Here is a 19,134-nt window from a genome sequence, read left to right as displayed (position 1 = left end):
TATACTGTATACTGAAGGCCTATTTGACTATTTTTTGAACAATTAAGAGCCAATAGCTTTGTTCAGAGTTCTTTAATCAAATCTAAAGGTGGATTCTTTAAAACCCACATTTAGATTTTTTTTCCTTTTTTTTGCAACATTTTCTCCAAAATCTCTTCTCATTGTTATTAAATAAATGTGGTTTATAATCGATTAAAATGGTGCTCTATCTGCATAAGAAGGTATTCTATTCGATTGATATGTGGTGGCCGTGGAGACCCTTTCAATGCAGAAAAATCATTTTCATCTCATGTCAAATCAGTTTTAGATGATTTGAGCTTTGTGACTTCTTGCATTACGGTATGTTCACACCAAACCCAAACAAAGAAAATTGAGCGAGTGATTTATATTTTATCCCTATGCAAAGGAGCATTCAGGAGCAAAATAACGTCCCGCAGCAACAACAACGCGTTTCAAGCGATGCAAATAGGGCGAAGTGAAATAGGCGCGGTGGACACATGTCTAAAGCGAATTAAAAATGTGCTTGAGTTCAACAATCTGCACTTTTCTGTAAATTTACGTCACGTTCAGGGGGCTGATCATTAATTTATTTAAGAGTGAAAATGTTTTTTATGTAGTACATGTTTAGACAATTCAGTTAGGCTATATTTCTATTGAGCATTGGTGGATTTACTGATCGAAGACAGCTCTAGTTCGTGTCCCAGAGGGTGATGCAGGGCAGCAGCTCCTGATACTGGGTCCCAGATAGAGGGAAGTACCGCTGGAAGTGGCCATCATCCAGACGCAGCTACTAGTGGTCATACTCACCAAACTTGGTGCGTCTCTAGAGGATGTGGTGGGCCGAGGGGTGACGATGCCATTTTTCGGCTTTCCACATTAGATACAGCACCTTGACTTGCTCAGTAAAATCCATCTCCACCACGGTGAGTTCAACAGACAGGAGGAACTGGCATGCCGACAGACGCACCTCCTGTTTTATGATGTGGTGAAGCGAACTGGAGGAAATTTCGCTGAGTTGTCAGCGCAAATTGTTTTTGAGAGAGACAGGCAAAATGTCAAGCGACCAACGGCAGGCGATCGATGCAAAACATGTGCCTTGTTCGTGTTTGGTGTGAATGTACCTTTACACTGCTGGAAGTAGTCATCTAAAGATAGGTACACAGTAGTCTTAATTAAATGAATATGGTCAAAAAAAGGTTGTGGCAGTGTGCTACTGATGTCCGATGTTGTGTTTAAACGATACTCAGTTGATACTAAGGGGACCAAAGTGGAAAAAGAAAATAGAACCACACCTTTCCACCACCAGCAGCATCCTCAACTGTTGCTAAGCAGAATGGATCCATGTTTTGATGTTGTTTTATACCAGGTTCTCAACCCACCATCTGATTTTTGGATCTGAAATTAAGACTAAACGGAACGGGCAACACTTTTACAAAACTGTTACTGTGCAGTTTTAGTGAGGGCATGCTACTTTTCCCATTCTCATCTGCCGTATGGCATCTTCTTCAAGGAGGCTTTGTTTAGACACGGTCATCTTTCTATATCAGTTATGACAAATAGTTGTTTAAGCTACTGTTGCCCTTCTTCCTGTTCTCCTCTGACATCCAAAACACATTTTTATTCACACAACTGCCCCTCGACATCTTGTCTTTTTTTTTTCTGTGAACCACTGAGATGGTTATCCATGAAAATCCTGCAAGATCAACTGTTCCTGAAATAGATACACAAGTCAATCAGTCTGACTCCAACAACCATGTCATTTTCAAAGTCCCTAAAATCCCCTGTTCTGATTCATGGTTTGCATTTTCAGCATGTCCTTCCCACATCTAGATACCTAAATGCATCTTGTTACTGCCATGAGATTGCCTTATGCACTTTTTGATGTAAAAGGTAACTGTTAATGGTTGCACTGGAGTGGGGACACTTCTAAAACTTGCCAGATCTTTGTTCCCAAGGATTAGAGGTTGAGACCCTTGTAAGTAGCTCTTGTCAGCCTGTTTTTATTTATTTAATTGGTGAATTTTTCATCACAACATTGGAGCGCTGTTGAAATGTTTTCAGACGTTTTAACAGAGGAAAAGGATTAGGTTGCTGTATCGGGTATTTTCTCCCTGAGTCATGGCTGCATGCTGTGGTGTTTGATGAGGAATCTTGACTTGGAGCCGAGTATTTCCCCTGAGATGTCGCTGTCTTTTGCAGAAAGGGTCCAACGGACCACTTTAATGGAAAAGGACAGACTGTATGTGTGTGTCTGTGTGTATCAGTGAATATGGGTATCAGCAGCTTCCTAAACCCCCACTGAGGATAGCCCACCAAAGTGTGTCCGGTTTGTGAGTGAAAAGGAGGCGTGTTGCACCACAGCCTGCAGTGCTGAAAAGGAAGGAAAGAGGGGATTGGAGAGGAGACCTGAACAGTAAACATTGCGGGGTATTAGCAGAGAGGAATGAGCAAGAGATGGTGAGAAACAGTCGAAATGCAACAGGGAATATAATCACACAATTGAATAGGGTCTCATTTCCCCTGTGTGGTGTGTAGTTATTACCACGATTTTTAAGACTCCTTCAGAAGAACGAATGGCTGTCAGAGCTGGCTGCTCTTCCATCCATCCACAAACCCAAAGACTCCATTACACCCTGATGGGCAGGGATTTAAAACCCATCGTGGGTTTATAGGTGCGCAGGGGGAAAGCGATGTATGGGTGCTGAGAAACACACAGACAGGCAATCTGCCATGATGAAGAGGTTGCCTCTTCTGTATCTCCTCTCGGACTCAGCATGTCTTCTTCCTGCATCCCCTTCAAGCCCCACTGCGCAATGCTGTAATGCCTCGCCAGCTGACTGACGCGACACCTGCCGCCCCATTGTCCACTCTTCCTCATCCTACGTTTCCTCCCATGTCCCAATAAAAGCGCTGTCAGCATGTCGCTTTTTTTTTTTTTTTGATTGCTTTGGGGACAGAGATGGATGTAATCTCGGGGAAATAAATGGAAAGAATGTTTACATTTCAGAAGAATGTCATTTGTAATCATCCTAATGTTCAGCAGATTTGAAGGTGGCACTAGCAGAGCTTTGTTTCTGTGCTCAGGGAATGCTTAAAGCTGCAAGGTTAACCGTAGTGTATTTAACCTCCATTTTCTCAGGGGAGATGAACAGCGTTAGACATGCCTGTTAGTTCTGTGGGAGTTGTATGATAAATACATTAGAGGCAACTAAGGAACACCGCTTTCTCCAATAACCTAATTGAAAACGCTCCAATCAGTCATACCGAAGACTGTTTACCTTATGGTGAGATTTATATAGAAGAAGTGTGTATTTATTGATTTTTATTCAAAGGTTTTATGGCCTATATTTGTTCTCACTGTGTCTCATCTTTGTACCCAATCACTGTGAAATGTTCCCCTTGCATAGAGAATATTATAAGGAAGACACATTAAATTTGTGTTTATTGACATTTTACATGAATGTAGTTTAATTCTGTATGTGATTTTGCACTGTAGTAAATTGCAACATCGCATGCACCAGTCAAACATTTGTCGGATAACCTCACTGATTTTGTACAGCTATGACGTGCTGATTTCTTCAAGAGTCGTAGATAACAACAACAGCTTTTTTTTTCTCTCCTCCAGTCTTAACATTGAAATGTTTATTGTCAAATTAAGAAAAGTACAGAACCATCTCTTTCTGCACCATGGAAAAATATTGGAAGTTACAGAAACAGCATTTTTTTCTGCACTCTTCGAAATATAGCAATGCACCAGATCAAGAGATAGTATAGATGTTAAATCTTTACAAAAAAGCCTCACATGATACTTTTCCATATGTCAACTGATCATTCGGGAATAACATTTCAATGTTCCAAGCACCCACAATGAGTCAGATAATTATTGTGCAAATTAATCAAACAACAAGCAATGGCATAAGTTTCACTTTCAACCATCTTAAGGGCCCGTGTGAGTAAACCATCTGCATAGCATAGTATGAGATCATCTGATGTTATTATTGACTCATATTTGAGTCACCATTGCTCTATTTCTATAGCAATTGTGTATATGTGTGATATAACAAATGAGCACAAGCGCCACATTAGATTGCCTTTTTGGATTTGGTGGGGATTTATCTGTCAGCAATGGCTGTAAAGGAAAACTCTCTGATATAAAAAGAAACAGATGAAAAGAAAGTATGAATAGAAAACTTGAAGACATGTGACTGTATTTATCATAAGAAAATATGCAGCCTGTTACCAGTGAGGTGACACTGGTAAACAGGTTGGATCTATGTATGTGTTTCATCAATTTCACCGCCATCACATAGAAGCACAATAGTGATGGATGTCTGTGTAGCTAACAAAGTGGGCTTGGTCAAAATTCTGGTACTAAACTCTGGATAAAGTCATAAAAAAGCAATCTTTTGCGTATCCTTCACATCTCTTGGATCTATTGGACAGCTCTAACTTTAGTTAATGCTTGGATCTTAACCTCAACACAAATAAAACTGCCATCGTCCTACAAAGTATCTGTAGCCAGTGTATCTATTGAAATATTGCCACAAATCGGGGTCAAAAACACATTCCCTGTACATGACAGGTGAGAATTGCTCTGCTTGTGTAGCAGAATTTCTTCCCATAACTCAAAAGATTTGTGGCAGGCTGTTTTTTTTTTTTTGGAGGTCAAATTGCACAGGAAGACAATCTGCCAGCATTATTTTCCGTTAGTGTTGCGTCTTCCTACACCATTAAAATGAATGGCTGATACGACATAGTGGTGGAGGGGTGTACTAATTTAACTCATTGGGCCAAAACCTCATGCAAAAGTAATAGTCCATCCTCTAGCACCACCAATTGCCTTTTCAAAGTATTATATTACGCTACATTTGGCCCCATCTCATGCGTGTCTTACCAAACTCTTGCTATGAGCAGATAGCAGGGTTTTTTTTATGAAGAGAGTTTTGTACTGACAATTTGTTGGGAAAGATTCACTTTGCATTGGAGAATATAAATAGGTTTTCATATTCAGTTTTATTTTGAACTTCTGCCATGGTAACTGAAAATTGCGTATTGTGAAATTGCACAGTACCACAGAGCCCTGCAGCTAGTGTTACTTGCAGTTTATCCTATTTGCTCTAACTTCTTTCCTCTGAGCTATGCAGATCTTTTGATCATCGCACGGCATCTGGCTGTCTATTTTTACCCTGCATTTTATTTGTGTTACTTCTTTAGTTATTACTTGTGCCACTCTGTGAACACATGTGCTAGCAGTGGATAGCTAAAAAGCATCAAACTAACAATAATTTCTCCGTGCAGGTACCATATGTCAAAGTGGCTCCAGAGGACATCCTGAAGGTGCAGTTCCCCCGCTTCACCACCCTGGACTTGAGACCAACGAATACCGACATCAGCTTGGCCGTGGCCGGCCTTCTCACCTTCTTTAACAGCACCGCCTCCTGCCTCATCTGCGCCCAGGCTGACTGTGAGTGCGACGTTCACACCTTTGTGACAAAATACATAAACATACACACCTGCGGAGAAGGATCACACGCGGCCTTTTCTGCAGCTGCCGACAAAAGTTCAAACGCTTTCTTTGTCTGTTGTCTGCTATCCCTTAACACATGTTGGGACACACAGGCTTCTCGCGCGCTCGCCGGCTGTGATCTGACAACGAACACGGTGCTTATCAGCAGCTCACCCGGTGACATGCTTCTGAAGCAGCCGCTGCACTCCACACAACTTCCCCACAGCAGCCCGCCCACTTAAAAACAAATCACATTTAGCGCCGGATCCCTCCCCGATTTCAGTCACAAAGTCATTGTTAAAATTAGAATAAAACGCATTTAGCTGTGTCAGGTTGATCCATCTTCAAATATATGTGCGCGCTCTCAAATTCTGCGACTAAAACCAATCTTTAAGACAAAGGAGGATGCAGCTGTAAGCAGCAGTGATCTGACCGCCTTCTTGTCAGAGGCCTTCATTAGATTCTAAAGATACTTAACTAAATGACCTTAAAAAAGCTTGTAAATCTCCCCAATGGAAGTTATTTTTGTAAACAAAAGGAGAAGATTAAATCTGGGTTTGTTCCCACCCTCTTGAAGTCCACCGCTCAGTAATTACAACTCTCCTGACAAAGACACTGTGACCCCGTGGCGCTAGCTAGCCCCCTTTTTTTTTAATCAGTAGAAGGCTTTGAAGAAAAGAAATAGGTTTGAGATATCAGCCATGTGTCAGACAGCCCAGAGGTGGCAATAAGCTAGTCTGAGACACCCACCCTCTCTATCTCCACACTCAGTACTTCTGCCTTTTAACTCTCTCCTTTAATGTCTTCTGGTCTTTACTTTGGAGTCTCCTTCATTAAAAAAAACAGTTTGGTCCCCTAATAGCTCAGTGTGTAGGATTAAATGCTATCTTTGAGCTGGGTTGTGGGTTGCAATCAACTTCCTGTGAGGACATTTGTCAGTTATCTGCAAAAAATGTCTAAAACTAAATAAATAAATATGTTATTATTTATTTTTTACAAAAGGCCATATTGTTTGAATTTATTAAGATTTATATTTTCTTCTTTTCAGCAAGCTGAACATGATTAATAGTATTCTGTTATATAACACAAATTAGTTAAAATAGGAGTTTTGTTGAAAATTAGATATTTTTAACCCTTTTCTCACTGTGTCTGACAATAATTCAGACTAACATTTATCTTTTAGCTCAGTGAGAGTAACCAAAGGTATTTGTATTTGCCAGATGCAAGTTTGCACATAATTTACGTTATTATTTGGAAGGATTGTCCATCTACTCTGTTACTTAGGTCAGATGGTTTTGGTTTCCTTGCACAAGTTTTTCCCAATAGTTTTGCTGGAATTTTTGCCTAGTCATCCTAACAGAACCTGTTTTATTTAAGTGAGTCCGGTTTGCAGGCCGTCCTGCTTGGGCGCACCTTACAACTCTGCCCAAAAATTTACTTTGGGATCGAGATCATGTCATTAAGCCATTTTGTAAGTAATTTGTCAATATGGTTATGGTTATTGTCCATTATAAAGACACATTGGCATTTAAGCTTTAACCTCCTGACTCATGCACTAAAATTGTCCATCTAAGGTTATTTTCTCATGATGTTATCAGTTTTCTGTAGTTCTCCAGGAGCAAAACACCCACAGAGAGGAGATGCTGTTCTCAGGCTAGCAAAATTCACCCTTTTTCCTCCAAGCGTAATGATGGTCATGAGGCCAAACACTCACATTTTACTTTCATCTGACCACAGGCCATATTTCAAAAAATTAAGGTCTGTGACCCTGAATGTATTTGCAAACTGCTGTCTGGCTTTTTTTTTTTTGTTGCTTTAGGAACAATGATTATTTCCTCTCTCTGTGAATAATGACACTTTATTTGTGCCTCAGACAGTCTCATCACAAAATCTTCTGCTTTTGTTCTATGGGTGATGCACACATTCACACTAAGTCAAGTTCATCTGTGGAACACAAAACCTGTCGTCTTTCTAAACAGTATGGCGACAGGACGTTCCCTTGGTCTTCATACTTGAATAAAACTGTTTGAACAGATGAATGTGGCAGCTGTAGGCAACTAGAAATTAGGTCCACAATTCTCTTCACGATAACTTGGCACACTTGTTTTTATTGGTCCCATGATGTCACACAAGGAAGTGGTTTGTTTGACGTGTTGCCTTAAAATGCATCCATTTAACTGAAATGTTGTGAATAATTTGTCAAATTTGTGATTTTTCCGAAAACATTTTAGTGGAATTTAGTTTTTGGCAGTGGGAATAACATGTTTTTGTGCGCCCTTTTACACAATACATGTATTGGATTTCATCTGTATATTGGATTTACTTTGTCCACACAATATGTTTTTTAGAATGCAGAAAATGAAAAATGTTACATAATTAAGTACTTTGAAAGAAACCCCACACACTCCCCTACTCTTGTACCCCATATGCAATCAGTACTAGACCTGTCAGTCATTTGTTCAATTAAGTGCTTAGGTGTGGTTTCTGTAGCATTTAATCCTCAGAGAGCTGCTTAATACAGCAAAATATGTGACAACAAATGAACCTTTTCGGCCCCTATGACTTTCAGGTTTTATGAGTTCAGAAGGGAAAAAATGTATTAACCATACATTTTTCATTTTGTGTGGATAGGTGTTTGGGGCTGTGAGCAGCTTCTGATTGTGTGGCGCTGAACTAGAAGTGTACTGGGAAGGAAATGAAATAAAGAGAAGTAAAATGAAGGGAGATCAGAGGTAGATAAGAGAGAGCACGGGAAGTCGGAAATGAAAACAGAGAGGATGCCTTTTGGCTTGTGTGTCCGGAGGTGAAAAGATTCGGGTCAGGAAATGTGGGGAGGTAACCATCCTGGAATTATGCATTAGCAGAAAGTAGGAGACAGTCCAGGAAATGACACGGCTGCTTTGATTGTACTCTCTCGTGTGACTATTCAACAGAAACCGAAGCCAATGGTGGCTCTGGCTGGGTTTGGATGTGCATGTCTGTGTTTGTGTGTTTGCATTTGAGCTATGTGGGTTAGAATCTACACCTATTTGAGTTTGGATCCTGTTCCAGCCGCTAAACTCTTGTGGTCAGTTGGCAGCCTGCTGTCGGTCAGTGGCTCATCCACATACGCTTGAATCATTAATCACCCAAGCCAGTGACAGCCTAATATAGTGTGACGGATTCATGAATATTTTCCAGCAATGGCTGAGCAGCCAGGACAGAAGGTGTGGCCACCACACACCAGGACAGATATTAATCTGTCTCCCCTCTCCTACTATCAGTGTCTCTGGGCTCAGCAGCAGCGCCTGTGTTGAAAGTTTTACAGCTCTGTCAAATGTTTTCTTGTCTTCTCTTTTTATCCCTTTGTGAATTCAGAAAGGAGCAACGTCCAGAAAAGTGCTGGTTTATTCACATGGTGCAAGGGGTGCACATTTATAATTATATTGTTTCCTGTGGAGGATTGCACTTTCATTCATGTAGAGATAGCTGCACCTGTCAGTAAGCTGGAGAAGGTAAAGCTTAAAGGTTTAACCAACGCTGTAGTGCAGGCATGAGATTTCTTCAGGCGTTTGGTAGAAAACTATTTCTCACATTCTGTTGATCTGATTACCTGGTAACCATTAATCAGACCTGAAATCTGGGTCTATTGATGGACTCAGACCTGAACCTTCATAGGCATCTAAAGACAATTTCAAAGTCTACCTTCTATCGCCTGAAGAACACGTCTAGGATTATAGCACTAATGAAAAACTAATTTATGTGTTTATCTTTAGTCAAACTGATTACTGCAACAGTGTCTTCACAGGTCTGCCAAAAAAGTTAATGAGACAGTACAGTTGATCCAGAACATTGCTGCCTGGGTCTTCAATAATGGGCTCTACACACAGGAATGGACATCACTCCCTCTAAATTAATTTCCTATGGAACGTATGTGATGAGGCGGCAATAAACTGCCCTCTTCCAGACAAGCGGTCGGCGAAATCTGTGCATGGCTAATTTTGAGCTCATACACAGAGGTGCACACGCGCGCTTGTGGTTCGTCACAAGAAAGTAGAACAGTGTTTAAATCTTGTCGCTGTTGCATGGTACTACAGCGAAATTATCTGGATCAGCCGTGAGGTCCGCCATCGAATGATGATATTCTCCAGGCTGTTTCCTTGTCTGTAATATATGGATGAACCTGGTTGTTTTTTTCTTCTGTAGAGTAGACACAAAATCTACTGATCTTTTCATGGACTGCTTTAAAAATATCGAAACCCTTCCAATTTCATAACCAATCAAATTTCTGGGAAACAAGCAATCCGACAGCGCGATTTGAAATGCCGCCTTGTCCCATATGTTGGGTTTCACCGCAGTGGCGATGAAAGCCATAGTCGGTGTCGTTTGCCGCTCCCCGTGTGTCGAGCCAATAAGACTATGAAAGTAGAGCACATCACCCCAGTTCTAAAGTCCTTACACTGGCTCCCTGTATCTCAGAGAATAGACTTTAAAATACTTCTGTTAGTCTACAGATCACTGAATGGCTTAGCACCAAGATAAATCACAGGCTTGCTGTCAGTGTATCAACCCTCCAGACCACTCAGGTGTTCTGACTCAAGTCTACTCTGTCTACCCAGAACCAGAACCAAACATGGAGAAGCAGCATTTAGTGCTTATGCTCCACTTATCTAATCTGACTCTCGCCAGATGTATGTAGTTCCACCGAGCTCCACTCGGCTCCACACATACATCTCCATTGGAGATATATTTCAGAAGGAAGGGCCTTATCAAAAATCCATTTATGTGGTAACTAAATCCTCATTTATGCTTAGACAATCAGCTTCTCTGCAAACTTGCTAAATCATTATATCTGTATCTCTCTTATTATATGCTTGTGTAAATAAATGAGAAACCTCCTTGCTGCATTATCCACTGCTAGCTCCTTGATCGTGGCAGGGGGCTTATATAACAAGATTTGGCTTAGAAAATGGGATTTTAATAGTTGGCTAAAAACCATTATCAATAGGTGGTGTGAAGCTTTGTGCACATTGCTGGAAGTCACTGAAGCCATGTACCCATCCAGGTGTAAAAATATTTTAGTCAGATGCCAGAGCCTTAAAAATGGTTTATCTTAACAAAGTTATATTTAATTTGTTTAAATAATTTATTGATCAAACAAAAGCTGATGGACTAAAAACGTAATATATTCTTTCATAATTGAGTTAGGTCTTTAATTTAAATCACAACGGCCATAGAGTGATCTTAAAAAGAAGAAGAGAAACCATAAATTGCTCATTTACTGTTAAGCCCCAAATTATTTGCATCCCTGGCAAATTTAGATATACAATTATCATCATTCAACCAAGATATTTATGTCAGATAAGAACTGAAATTATTATCTCAGACAAGATAATAAAATTATGTAAATGGTACTAAATATTAAATATTATTTACAGTAAATAAAATAATGGCATGTTTGAATTATGCATTTCTTTCTAAATGATCAATGTGTTGCTAAAGGCCCTGGGCATTTTGGGGCTGTAATGGTTGACACCTTTCTTCAATGTTGCATATAGAAGCGTGACCACACAAGATTTTAAAGAAAGGAGACTGAAGAGTGTGTTATTGCCATCGGGATTCCACTTCTGAAACTCCCTGGGCAGGCTTACTCTGGGGTGTTTAAGATTAGGCTCTGACTGACTGTCAAACCTTGGATTCCAAGGGGAGCAATCTGGTGTTGCAGTTGACCAGATTTTAACTTTGTGAATTTGCTGATGGGGTCATGGGAATATACTTTTTCGGTCTATATTTTTTAGTGGCCCATGACCATGTTCCCCAGTGTATTTTGTGGGGTGTGTAGTGGGAGTATGAGGTATCTGGGTAGCTTTTAAGGGCTATATGATCCTCCTATGACCAAGACAAGAGCTGTGTCTGCATTCTTGGCACAAAATTGAGCCTGTTCCCAAGTGCTTGTTGGATCCGTCAGGGCTGCCCCTTGCCACCAGTCCCGTTTGTGGTTTTAATGAACAGGACGTGGAGTCGTGGAGAGGAGGGATCTCAACGTAGCTTTTCAAAGATGATGTGGTTTTGCCTGCTTCTTCAGGCCAAAACCTCCATACTATGCTGCTACATTGGAGTATTTTGCAGCGTAGTGTGAAGAGGCTGGGATGAGAGTGAGCTCATTTAAGTTTGAGACTATGTTTCTCGACTCTTGGTTAGGGGTCAGTCTCTGCCTCAAGTGGGCAAGTTTAAGTATCCTAGTATCTTGTTCATAAGTGGCCAAAATCCAGAGGGTAGCTGGAGTCAGCCTTAGACGTAGGGTGAGGACTTCCTTATCCAGGGAGATCTTCAAGTACTGTAATGCTGCTGCTTCTCTACATGTCAGTGAAGGTCAGTTAAGGTAACTTAGGCATCTGATCAGAATGCCTCCGTGGCGCCTCCCTTTGTAGGTTTTTTTAGGCACATCCAGAGTCCCCAGGAAAAAAACGAGAAATTCAATTCTATTTTATTTGTATAGCGCCAATTCATGAAACACGTCATCTCAAGGCACTTGACAAAGTCAAATTCAATCATATTATACAGATTGGGTCAGATTATACAGATTGGTCAAAAATGTCCTATATATAGGAATCCAGTTGATTGCATCAAAGTCCCAACAAGCAGCATTCACTCCTGGAGAAGCGTAGAGCCACAGGGAGAGTCCTCTGCATTGTCCATGGCTTTGCAGCAATCCCTCATACTGAGCAAGCATGAAGCGACAGTGGAAAGAAAAACTCCCCATTAACAGGAAGGAAAACCTCCAGCAGAACCGGGCTCAGAATGAACAGTCATCTGCCTCGACCGACTGGTGGAGGCAGATGAATAGAGTGAATATATCCCTTATGGCATGGGGATCCCTTTGGATCCCCTAGAATGACCTGGAAGATATTACTGGGAAGAGGGACGTCGGGGGTTCCCTCCTGGGCCACCTGTGACCTGAGTATCTGGCTGGGATGCTTCAAAATGTCAATATTTCCTCCAGTCAAAAGACACCTGTTAAAATGAACAAGATTGCATTGAAAGGAATATGAATAATTTTGGGCTTAACTGTATGCTCAATGCCTTTTACTTTTTTCTCTTTTTTGTTGCAATTTACAGTAGTATAATTATTTTTATAACTGACTTAAAATAAAATAAAATCAAACTGGTACTTAGTCGTCCAGTGGCCACTGTCTCTATATATCACACATGGGTGTATTGCCACCCAGGAATAACAGAATCCTAAAATTAGATTACAACCAAATTTATGTCCGTTGCCATAAAATTTATTACAGTTTATTTCAAAACTGCCAGTAAGTTAACGATTTGCATTAATTTTAAACAGCCGGGCAGTAATTTCTGTAGAATATTTTTTTTTCATGCTGCCAGCTGTAATGAAGACAGAGTGAAAACATATGGATGATTAAGTGGACCTGGTGGCAAACATGAAAGTAGAGATCACGCTGAAAGTGAACCCTCAACATCATTTTAAGCAATGAACTGTTGAGGAAGTCCAGTTGACAAAAAGTTTTCCAGTTCCCCACACAATTTAGGAGGTTGATTCCCCAATGCCATTTTACAGCTCAAAATGTTTGCCTACTCGCTTTCTATAGAGCTACATGCAGATTAGGAAGTTAGTCACTGTCTGTCTGATTTAGTTTTTCTTGCATTATTCAAGCAATTTTTTTTCAGAAGTTCATTTCTTCAAAAAAAATTACATATTTGTGCTACAAATTCATGCTTCAGGCAGAGAAAATGAGCTCCAGGTACGTAAGTTCTGGGGAAAAAACATGTATTTTTCATATAGGGAAATAATAATGAAAAGGATTGCTTAGTTGTGACGAGATTTAGCCATTTAAAACGGGTTTCATCATTAGGTAAAATAAATAAGATATTTATATATCTCATTTATTTATATATCTATATGTAATGTTTGCATATAGATATATGCAACAAATATAAAAATGTATGGCAGTGTTTCCAGAAGATTTATGGATACTTTGTATCAATCTTATTTACTATAATTAATATCCTTACAATCCTTCTCTTCCAGTGAACATAAATTAACAAGATTAAGTTTCTTGATAAGGCCCAAAAACTGGGGACATTACTTCAGAGAAACCTTTGGCTTGGAATGGTTCATCTTGGAGGCTTAATGATTAATTGCATCTTAAAAAAATAACATAGAATCATATGTTTACTTTTACTACCTGTATAGGTGTTGTTCATGTGACATTTACGTGAACACTCCAGTTATTTGACGTGTTTGAAGCAACAGGTGTGCCTGAGATCACACGTGATACCGAATTTGTGCTTTTATACAGATATGAACGGTGGAATAGTTTGCGACTGTAGTCTTTAAAAGTAAGGTTTGATTTTTAAATTTATTTCTCAATTGTGTCAGTAAACCTAATTTGCACTGGGAGTTGAGCAGTCTGCAACTGTATAGACAAAGTCAAATAAGTATGCAGATCACAGTATCTTTATAAAACCCTTACATGCTTTAACGTTTACATCAAAGTCTTGCAAAACTTGATATTATCAGTTTATCACAGCCATTAAAAACATTCAATCAGCCTTAACTTTCTGTACATTTTGACCATTGATTTTCCAGCAGTAACTGACATGATGCGTAATCAATAATTTAATGAAGTGCTTTCAAGACTTTGGTGCTGAAAGTGACATTAAAGTGATTGTCCTAAAAGCTTAAAACCTTGAATCGTGGGTTTTTGTTTTTTCCATGTTGCACAATCAACAAACTAGTGTGTCTATGTTAGCAGGACAACAAGCAACCAGATGAATCAGTTTTGAATTACTTTGTCCAGCACCAGTAGCCTACTCGGTGTGTCGCCAGGTGAAACCACTTCCAGACAAGACCAAAAGAAGAGGACGAAAGGATAAAAAAGAAACATGAGACTTGCTGTTGCTGTCCTAAGCTTGCAGGATCAAGCTACAAAATGCAAACTTGAAAAATTAGACCTGATGTAAGCGATGGTTATTTTGAGAGAAAAAGAAATGGCTACCATAAGCAGGAAAATTAAATTAATCTCGGCAAAGAATGAGGTAATAAGTCACACAACCATTATAAAGGGATATCAGCAGCTCACTAATAAAAAAAATGCATTTTTTCATAAAAATACACTTAGCTTTGTTCTTTGTAACGTTATTTGTTTGGCATATTGATTTTTTTCCCCTTCCACTTAAAGGGGTCTCTGAAAAGTTTGAGACCCGCTTCATTAACAGAACACGGTCATCATGTTTCTTTAATTGATGCTTCTCGTTGACGCTGGAGCTGTGTGTGAATTACAAATATGAATCCTGTGTGATAAGACGCTGAGAATATTTCACATCTCACCCTGTGTGACAAGTGGATTACAGTTCATATTGATGGAGACACTTTTTGTGGCTATTTTGGTGTGTTTCGGTGACGACTTTGCTCTGACTTACATTTCGACTGCTCACCTTGTCTGCTGTACTTTGAAATGCCCCTAATGGTTTTCCTGAGCCATAAAACTAGGCCTTGCTTTACTGCTCAAGGCTACGTGATGATTCAACATAATGTACAGCTGTCAAAAGCGCTTTTAGGTCTTTGTTAACACATCTCCTGTGATCCAAGCTTTATGATACATTATTCACCTGCACCTGTCAAGGAAATCATAGTCAGCCGGTATCTAATACTCCCATGGTAAATCTTTTACGTTGCCTCTGTGATGCAGCAGTATTTACTTAGGGTTGGTTGAGGGGTGGTCTGTGTGTGCGGGGGTCCAGCAGTGACAGTGAGGGAGAGGTGAATAAGTGGCTGGCTCAGTTGAATGTCAGGCCTCGCCTTTATCTGTTTGTCTCGCAGAGAGTCGAGGCCAAGTGTCGCCCATGCCAATGAGGAAGTTTGGTCTCTAAAACCATGCTTTCCTCCTCTTGTCAGGATCATCTGTTATATTATGTATTCTCTAGTGTGAAGCTCCTAGCTTTAATCAGCCACCCATAGCTCTTGATCATCTTTGACAGTAGGGAGACTTAAAGAATAACTCTATACCTACCCTGATGGTTTGGATAGGTGTGCTTTGTTGAAGCCGTGATGGATTAACGCCTCAGGCCATCATCTCTCTCTTAAAACAAGTATTTTAGCTGATGTTGTAAGCGGCATGTTGTTTCAGCTTCTCAAACGGCCAAAATGATGGATGTCATTATTCTCAGAGCTGGACGTGCAAACACTTCCGACACCCTATTAATTCGACATTCTTTGAGCCTTTATTAGAAAACGGCCCCTTTGAGTTGCATATCAAACTGGCTGTATTAGGGATTTCAGTATCTCCACACCCACTGCCAAAAATGCATCACACCCCATTAAACAGCAACCCATCTTTTCCATGACTGGCGTGAATAGTCCTCTGGTTTTTTCCAACATTTCATATTGGAAATCTGATTAGCTCAGATCTAGTAACTTAGCAGTAGCAACAGGGAGAATGCCTGAACTGCTGGAATCGTTAAATGTTAGGCATGCATAGCAGCAAGGGGTTGATTTGGCTTCGCGAGAATTGGAAAAGCTGTGATAGAAAGTTGTAATAGATAGATAAATACATAACTGCACTGCATACTTTCCTTCCCCTTGAGTTTTACCTTTTCATAATGAACTGTGGCATCTTTTTTTTTTTTTGACGGTGTCTGAGTCAAATGAATAGAATAACACTATTTTTAGTGTGAACTGCAGATCAACCGTCTCCTCTGTCTAAAAGTGTATCCCTGTTTCTGCTGCTTCCATTCACACATCAGATTTGTAGAATTAATTTTGCTTGACAGCTCAACAGTATTATAGCAAGGCAACATGATGGTGGTATGGTGGTACAACATCTCATCTGGCAAACAGACAGTGACAGTGTTTAAATGTAATGTGCAGTTACAGTAGAACAATTAGACATAGGCTGCTTTGAGATTTGCACATTACAACAACCTTGAGTAAAACACATCAAAAACTTTTGGCAAATGTGTAAATAGAAAAGCAACATCTATTCCTGCTGCTGCTGCTGCTGCTGCTGCAGCAACAATAACAAAACACCTACCACTAAATGTATTAGTCTTAAAATGCTCAGTGAACAGAAAAACATACCTTTTGGGAATTGTAATTTAACTTGTTAATTAATGAAAGCTTGCAGATTAATTAGTTTTAATAGTGCTACCTTAATAAGCGTGACAGCTCCTCTTGCTTCCCTGTTATGGTTTGATGTAAGATGAGTTTTATTTCCAAACAGCTGAATTTAGTTTTTTGTTTTTTTATTTGTATTTATCTATTTATTTATATGTAAATAACGGAATAGTCTAGTAGTGCTCTTTCACCCTGCTTGGCTAGAGGTGTGCAACATTTACTGAGGAGGGGCAGCAAAGTCTTGCTCTGCTCTACAAAGCTGGGAAACATTCTGATTATTCTGAAACTTTGTCTGGCATGTCACTGACAGGATTTCAAACTGTAAGAATACTATGATGGTAAATTTTAGCAATGCTGAAGTGGCAACATTTTAAAACCTTCATATATCTTGAAATCTTGAACTGCCACACTTCTACTTAAAGTGTAAAACTCACTTTTCCGTAAACTTGAACATATAAATAATGGTTGCAGCAGCTTCAACTGACTACTATATATTACATACATTATTATTATGGAGATATTTGAACACATGCTGTTCAGATAACTCTGCAGCATATTTGTTATTATGCCAAATCTCAAGCAAATATTGCTTGGACCTTAGCTTTCTGCTTTGCTTTTATAGCCATATCTGAAAGAAGCTTTATGCAAACCTGGCCCATGTTTAAGTGACTGAATGCTGTTGCTTTAATGGATCCATAAAACTTAGCAATGTCCTGTCTGTAAAGGCATTGAGAAGGATCCACTGGATGTTTCACATTATATTCAGGACGGTCTATGATGTTCCTTTCTAATGCATTAACTTGTGCTTAAATGTGCTTAAGCATAAATGGAAGGAATTACTCTGGTCTAGACATAGTATATGAAAGACTGATATGATGGTGTCTAGGTCTGGGGTTAACAGAACTGACAGGATATTACACATTTTCAGTAATTGAATGAAACACAACTGGACAATTGTTTTTGCATAATTACTATAATTAAGACTCTTATATGTGATGCCATGACTTCTGCAACATGGTTTGTTAGCTTTTTTACTAGAAACTAGCTGTGAATGAAATATGTTTTCTGATAATGCTCATATAGAATGGACTGGACTGAATCGAATTCCTACAATGTCTGAAAAAGCTTGAATTGTGTTTTAAATATTTACCAGGATGTGTTTGATTGCTTAAAAAAAAATTATGGTTCCTAATACTTCTTCAAAAAAGTTAACTGAGTTGTTAACTGAGGTACAGTATTATAAAGGTAATTATCAGGGAAAGTAACTATAGTGTTTTAAAATAAAGCATATTTAAATGTATGGAATTTCAAAATGTATGTTGAAATGTTTATGACAAAAACAAAACGTATGATTTAATAAGAGGAGACTACAAACAGGAAACACGGTCTAATTTAAAGTATTTAATTATTACTGTGTGACAAACAGGACCCCAAACAAATTAAATTTGTAATTGCAGATAGAAAATAAACAACAAAACACAATTGATGGTTTAGAACTTTTAATGTTTGTTGCACATCAACAGCTTGTAGCTGGCTATCACATAAGTATATAATTAAAGTATGATTATCACGCATTGTAGCGCAAATTTAATAAACTAAACGGTCACAACACAACTGTATATCAAGTATTTTCTTCCGCACAAAAGTAAACAGCTGCTGCAATTTCACTGTTACACTAAATGTTTATTGTATAATTAAACTAAGGTCTAGAAATGTAAAAAGATAATGAAAAATGTTAATTCCATATCTGTCTTTTATTGACAATCTTCAAGTTCCACAAGTGCTGTTCTCACAGTAGAGGCCTAGTGGACGTTCCTGTTTAATGTAAAAAAAAATGAATTGCTAAATCCAACTTTGGCTTCTTCCATTGCAGCCATTACATCAATGTTTGTATCTCAAAACAAGAAGCTCCTCATACTTCTCATCAGCTGGTCTGTTCCTCTTTGGGGTGCAGAGAAGCTTCCCAGTTTCTGGAGGAGCAAATGATTGGCTGGCGTCTTTGTATCGATGACATTTTCTTCATCAGTACTTAGAGAGTCCACTTCATGAAATAATCTATGATTTGAAATCAAGCTTAAACTGCTTGGATAGCTTCGGCCCACCTCCTTTGTTCGTCAAGCTCCTGTTGGCCTCACCTGAGTTTGGGCTGCGCCTGCTAGCATCAGCACCATCTTTCTTGGCAGCTACTTTAGTTGAAGCATGGCGTTGAGAGGTCATTTGTGAGGTTCAAGTGGCTTACAGCTGATGTGAAGAACCACTTTCTTCCAGGACATAAATTGCATTTCAAATATAGGTTCTTGCCTTTAATCCCTTTGAGGGAAAAATAATGTCTTTACTTCGTCTTAAAAACACCACCTTTGAGTTATCTGAGCCCTCCATGACTTTTTCTCTGTCAGCTTTGTCAGCTGTGTGTGCTCACTAACACCTGCCCAAGTCTGCCCCTGGTTGATATACCATGACCATTTTCCTCTTCATCAGCCAATCAGCTGCACTTATATGATTGTTTTTG

General features: G+C 39.4%; 1 protein-coding gene across 2 annotated transcripts in view; it reads left to right on the top strand.

Annotated features, from left to right (window-relative positions):
- The window catches only part of grik4 (glutamate receptor, ionotropic, kainate 4), a 510,201-nt gene that overhangs the window by 321,416 nt on the left and 169,651 nt on the right, over window positions 1-19,134 (top strand). For both annotated transcript variants that reach the window (XR_004933217.1, XM_036149710.1), the window contains exon 6: window positions 5,299-5,464. Coding sequence is in view for 1 of the 2 variants with exons in the window: in XM_036149710.1 (XP_036005603.1) it covers window positions 5,299-5,464 (166 nt within the window). In the remaining variant the exon portion in view is untranslated. The remainder of the gene's footprint in view (window positions 1-5,298; window positions 5,465-19,134) is intronic.

This window comes from Fundulus heteroclitus, chromosome 18 (assembly GCF_011125445.2).
Source record: "Fundulus heteroclitus isolate FHET01 chromosome 18, MU-UCD_Fhet_4.1, whole genome shotgun sequence".
NCBI classification, from domain to species: Eukaryota; Metazoa; Chordata; class Actinopteri; order Cyprinodontiformes; family Fundulidae; genus Fundulus; species Fundulus heteroclitus.
This window is presented reverse-complemented; position numbering and strand designations above follow the sequence as displayed.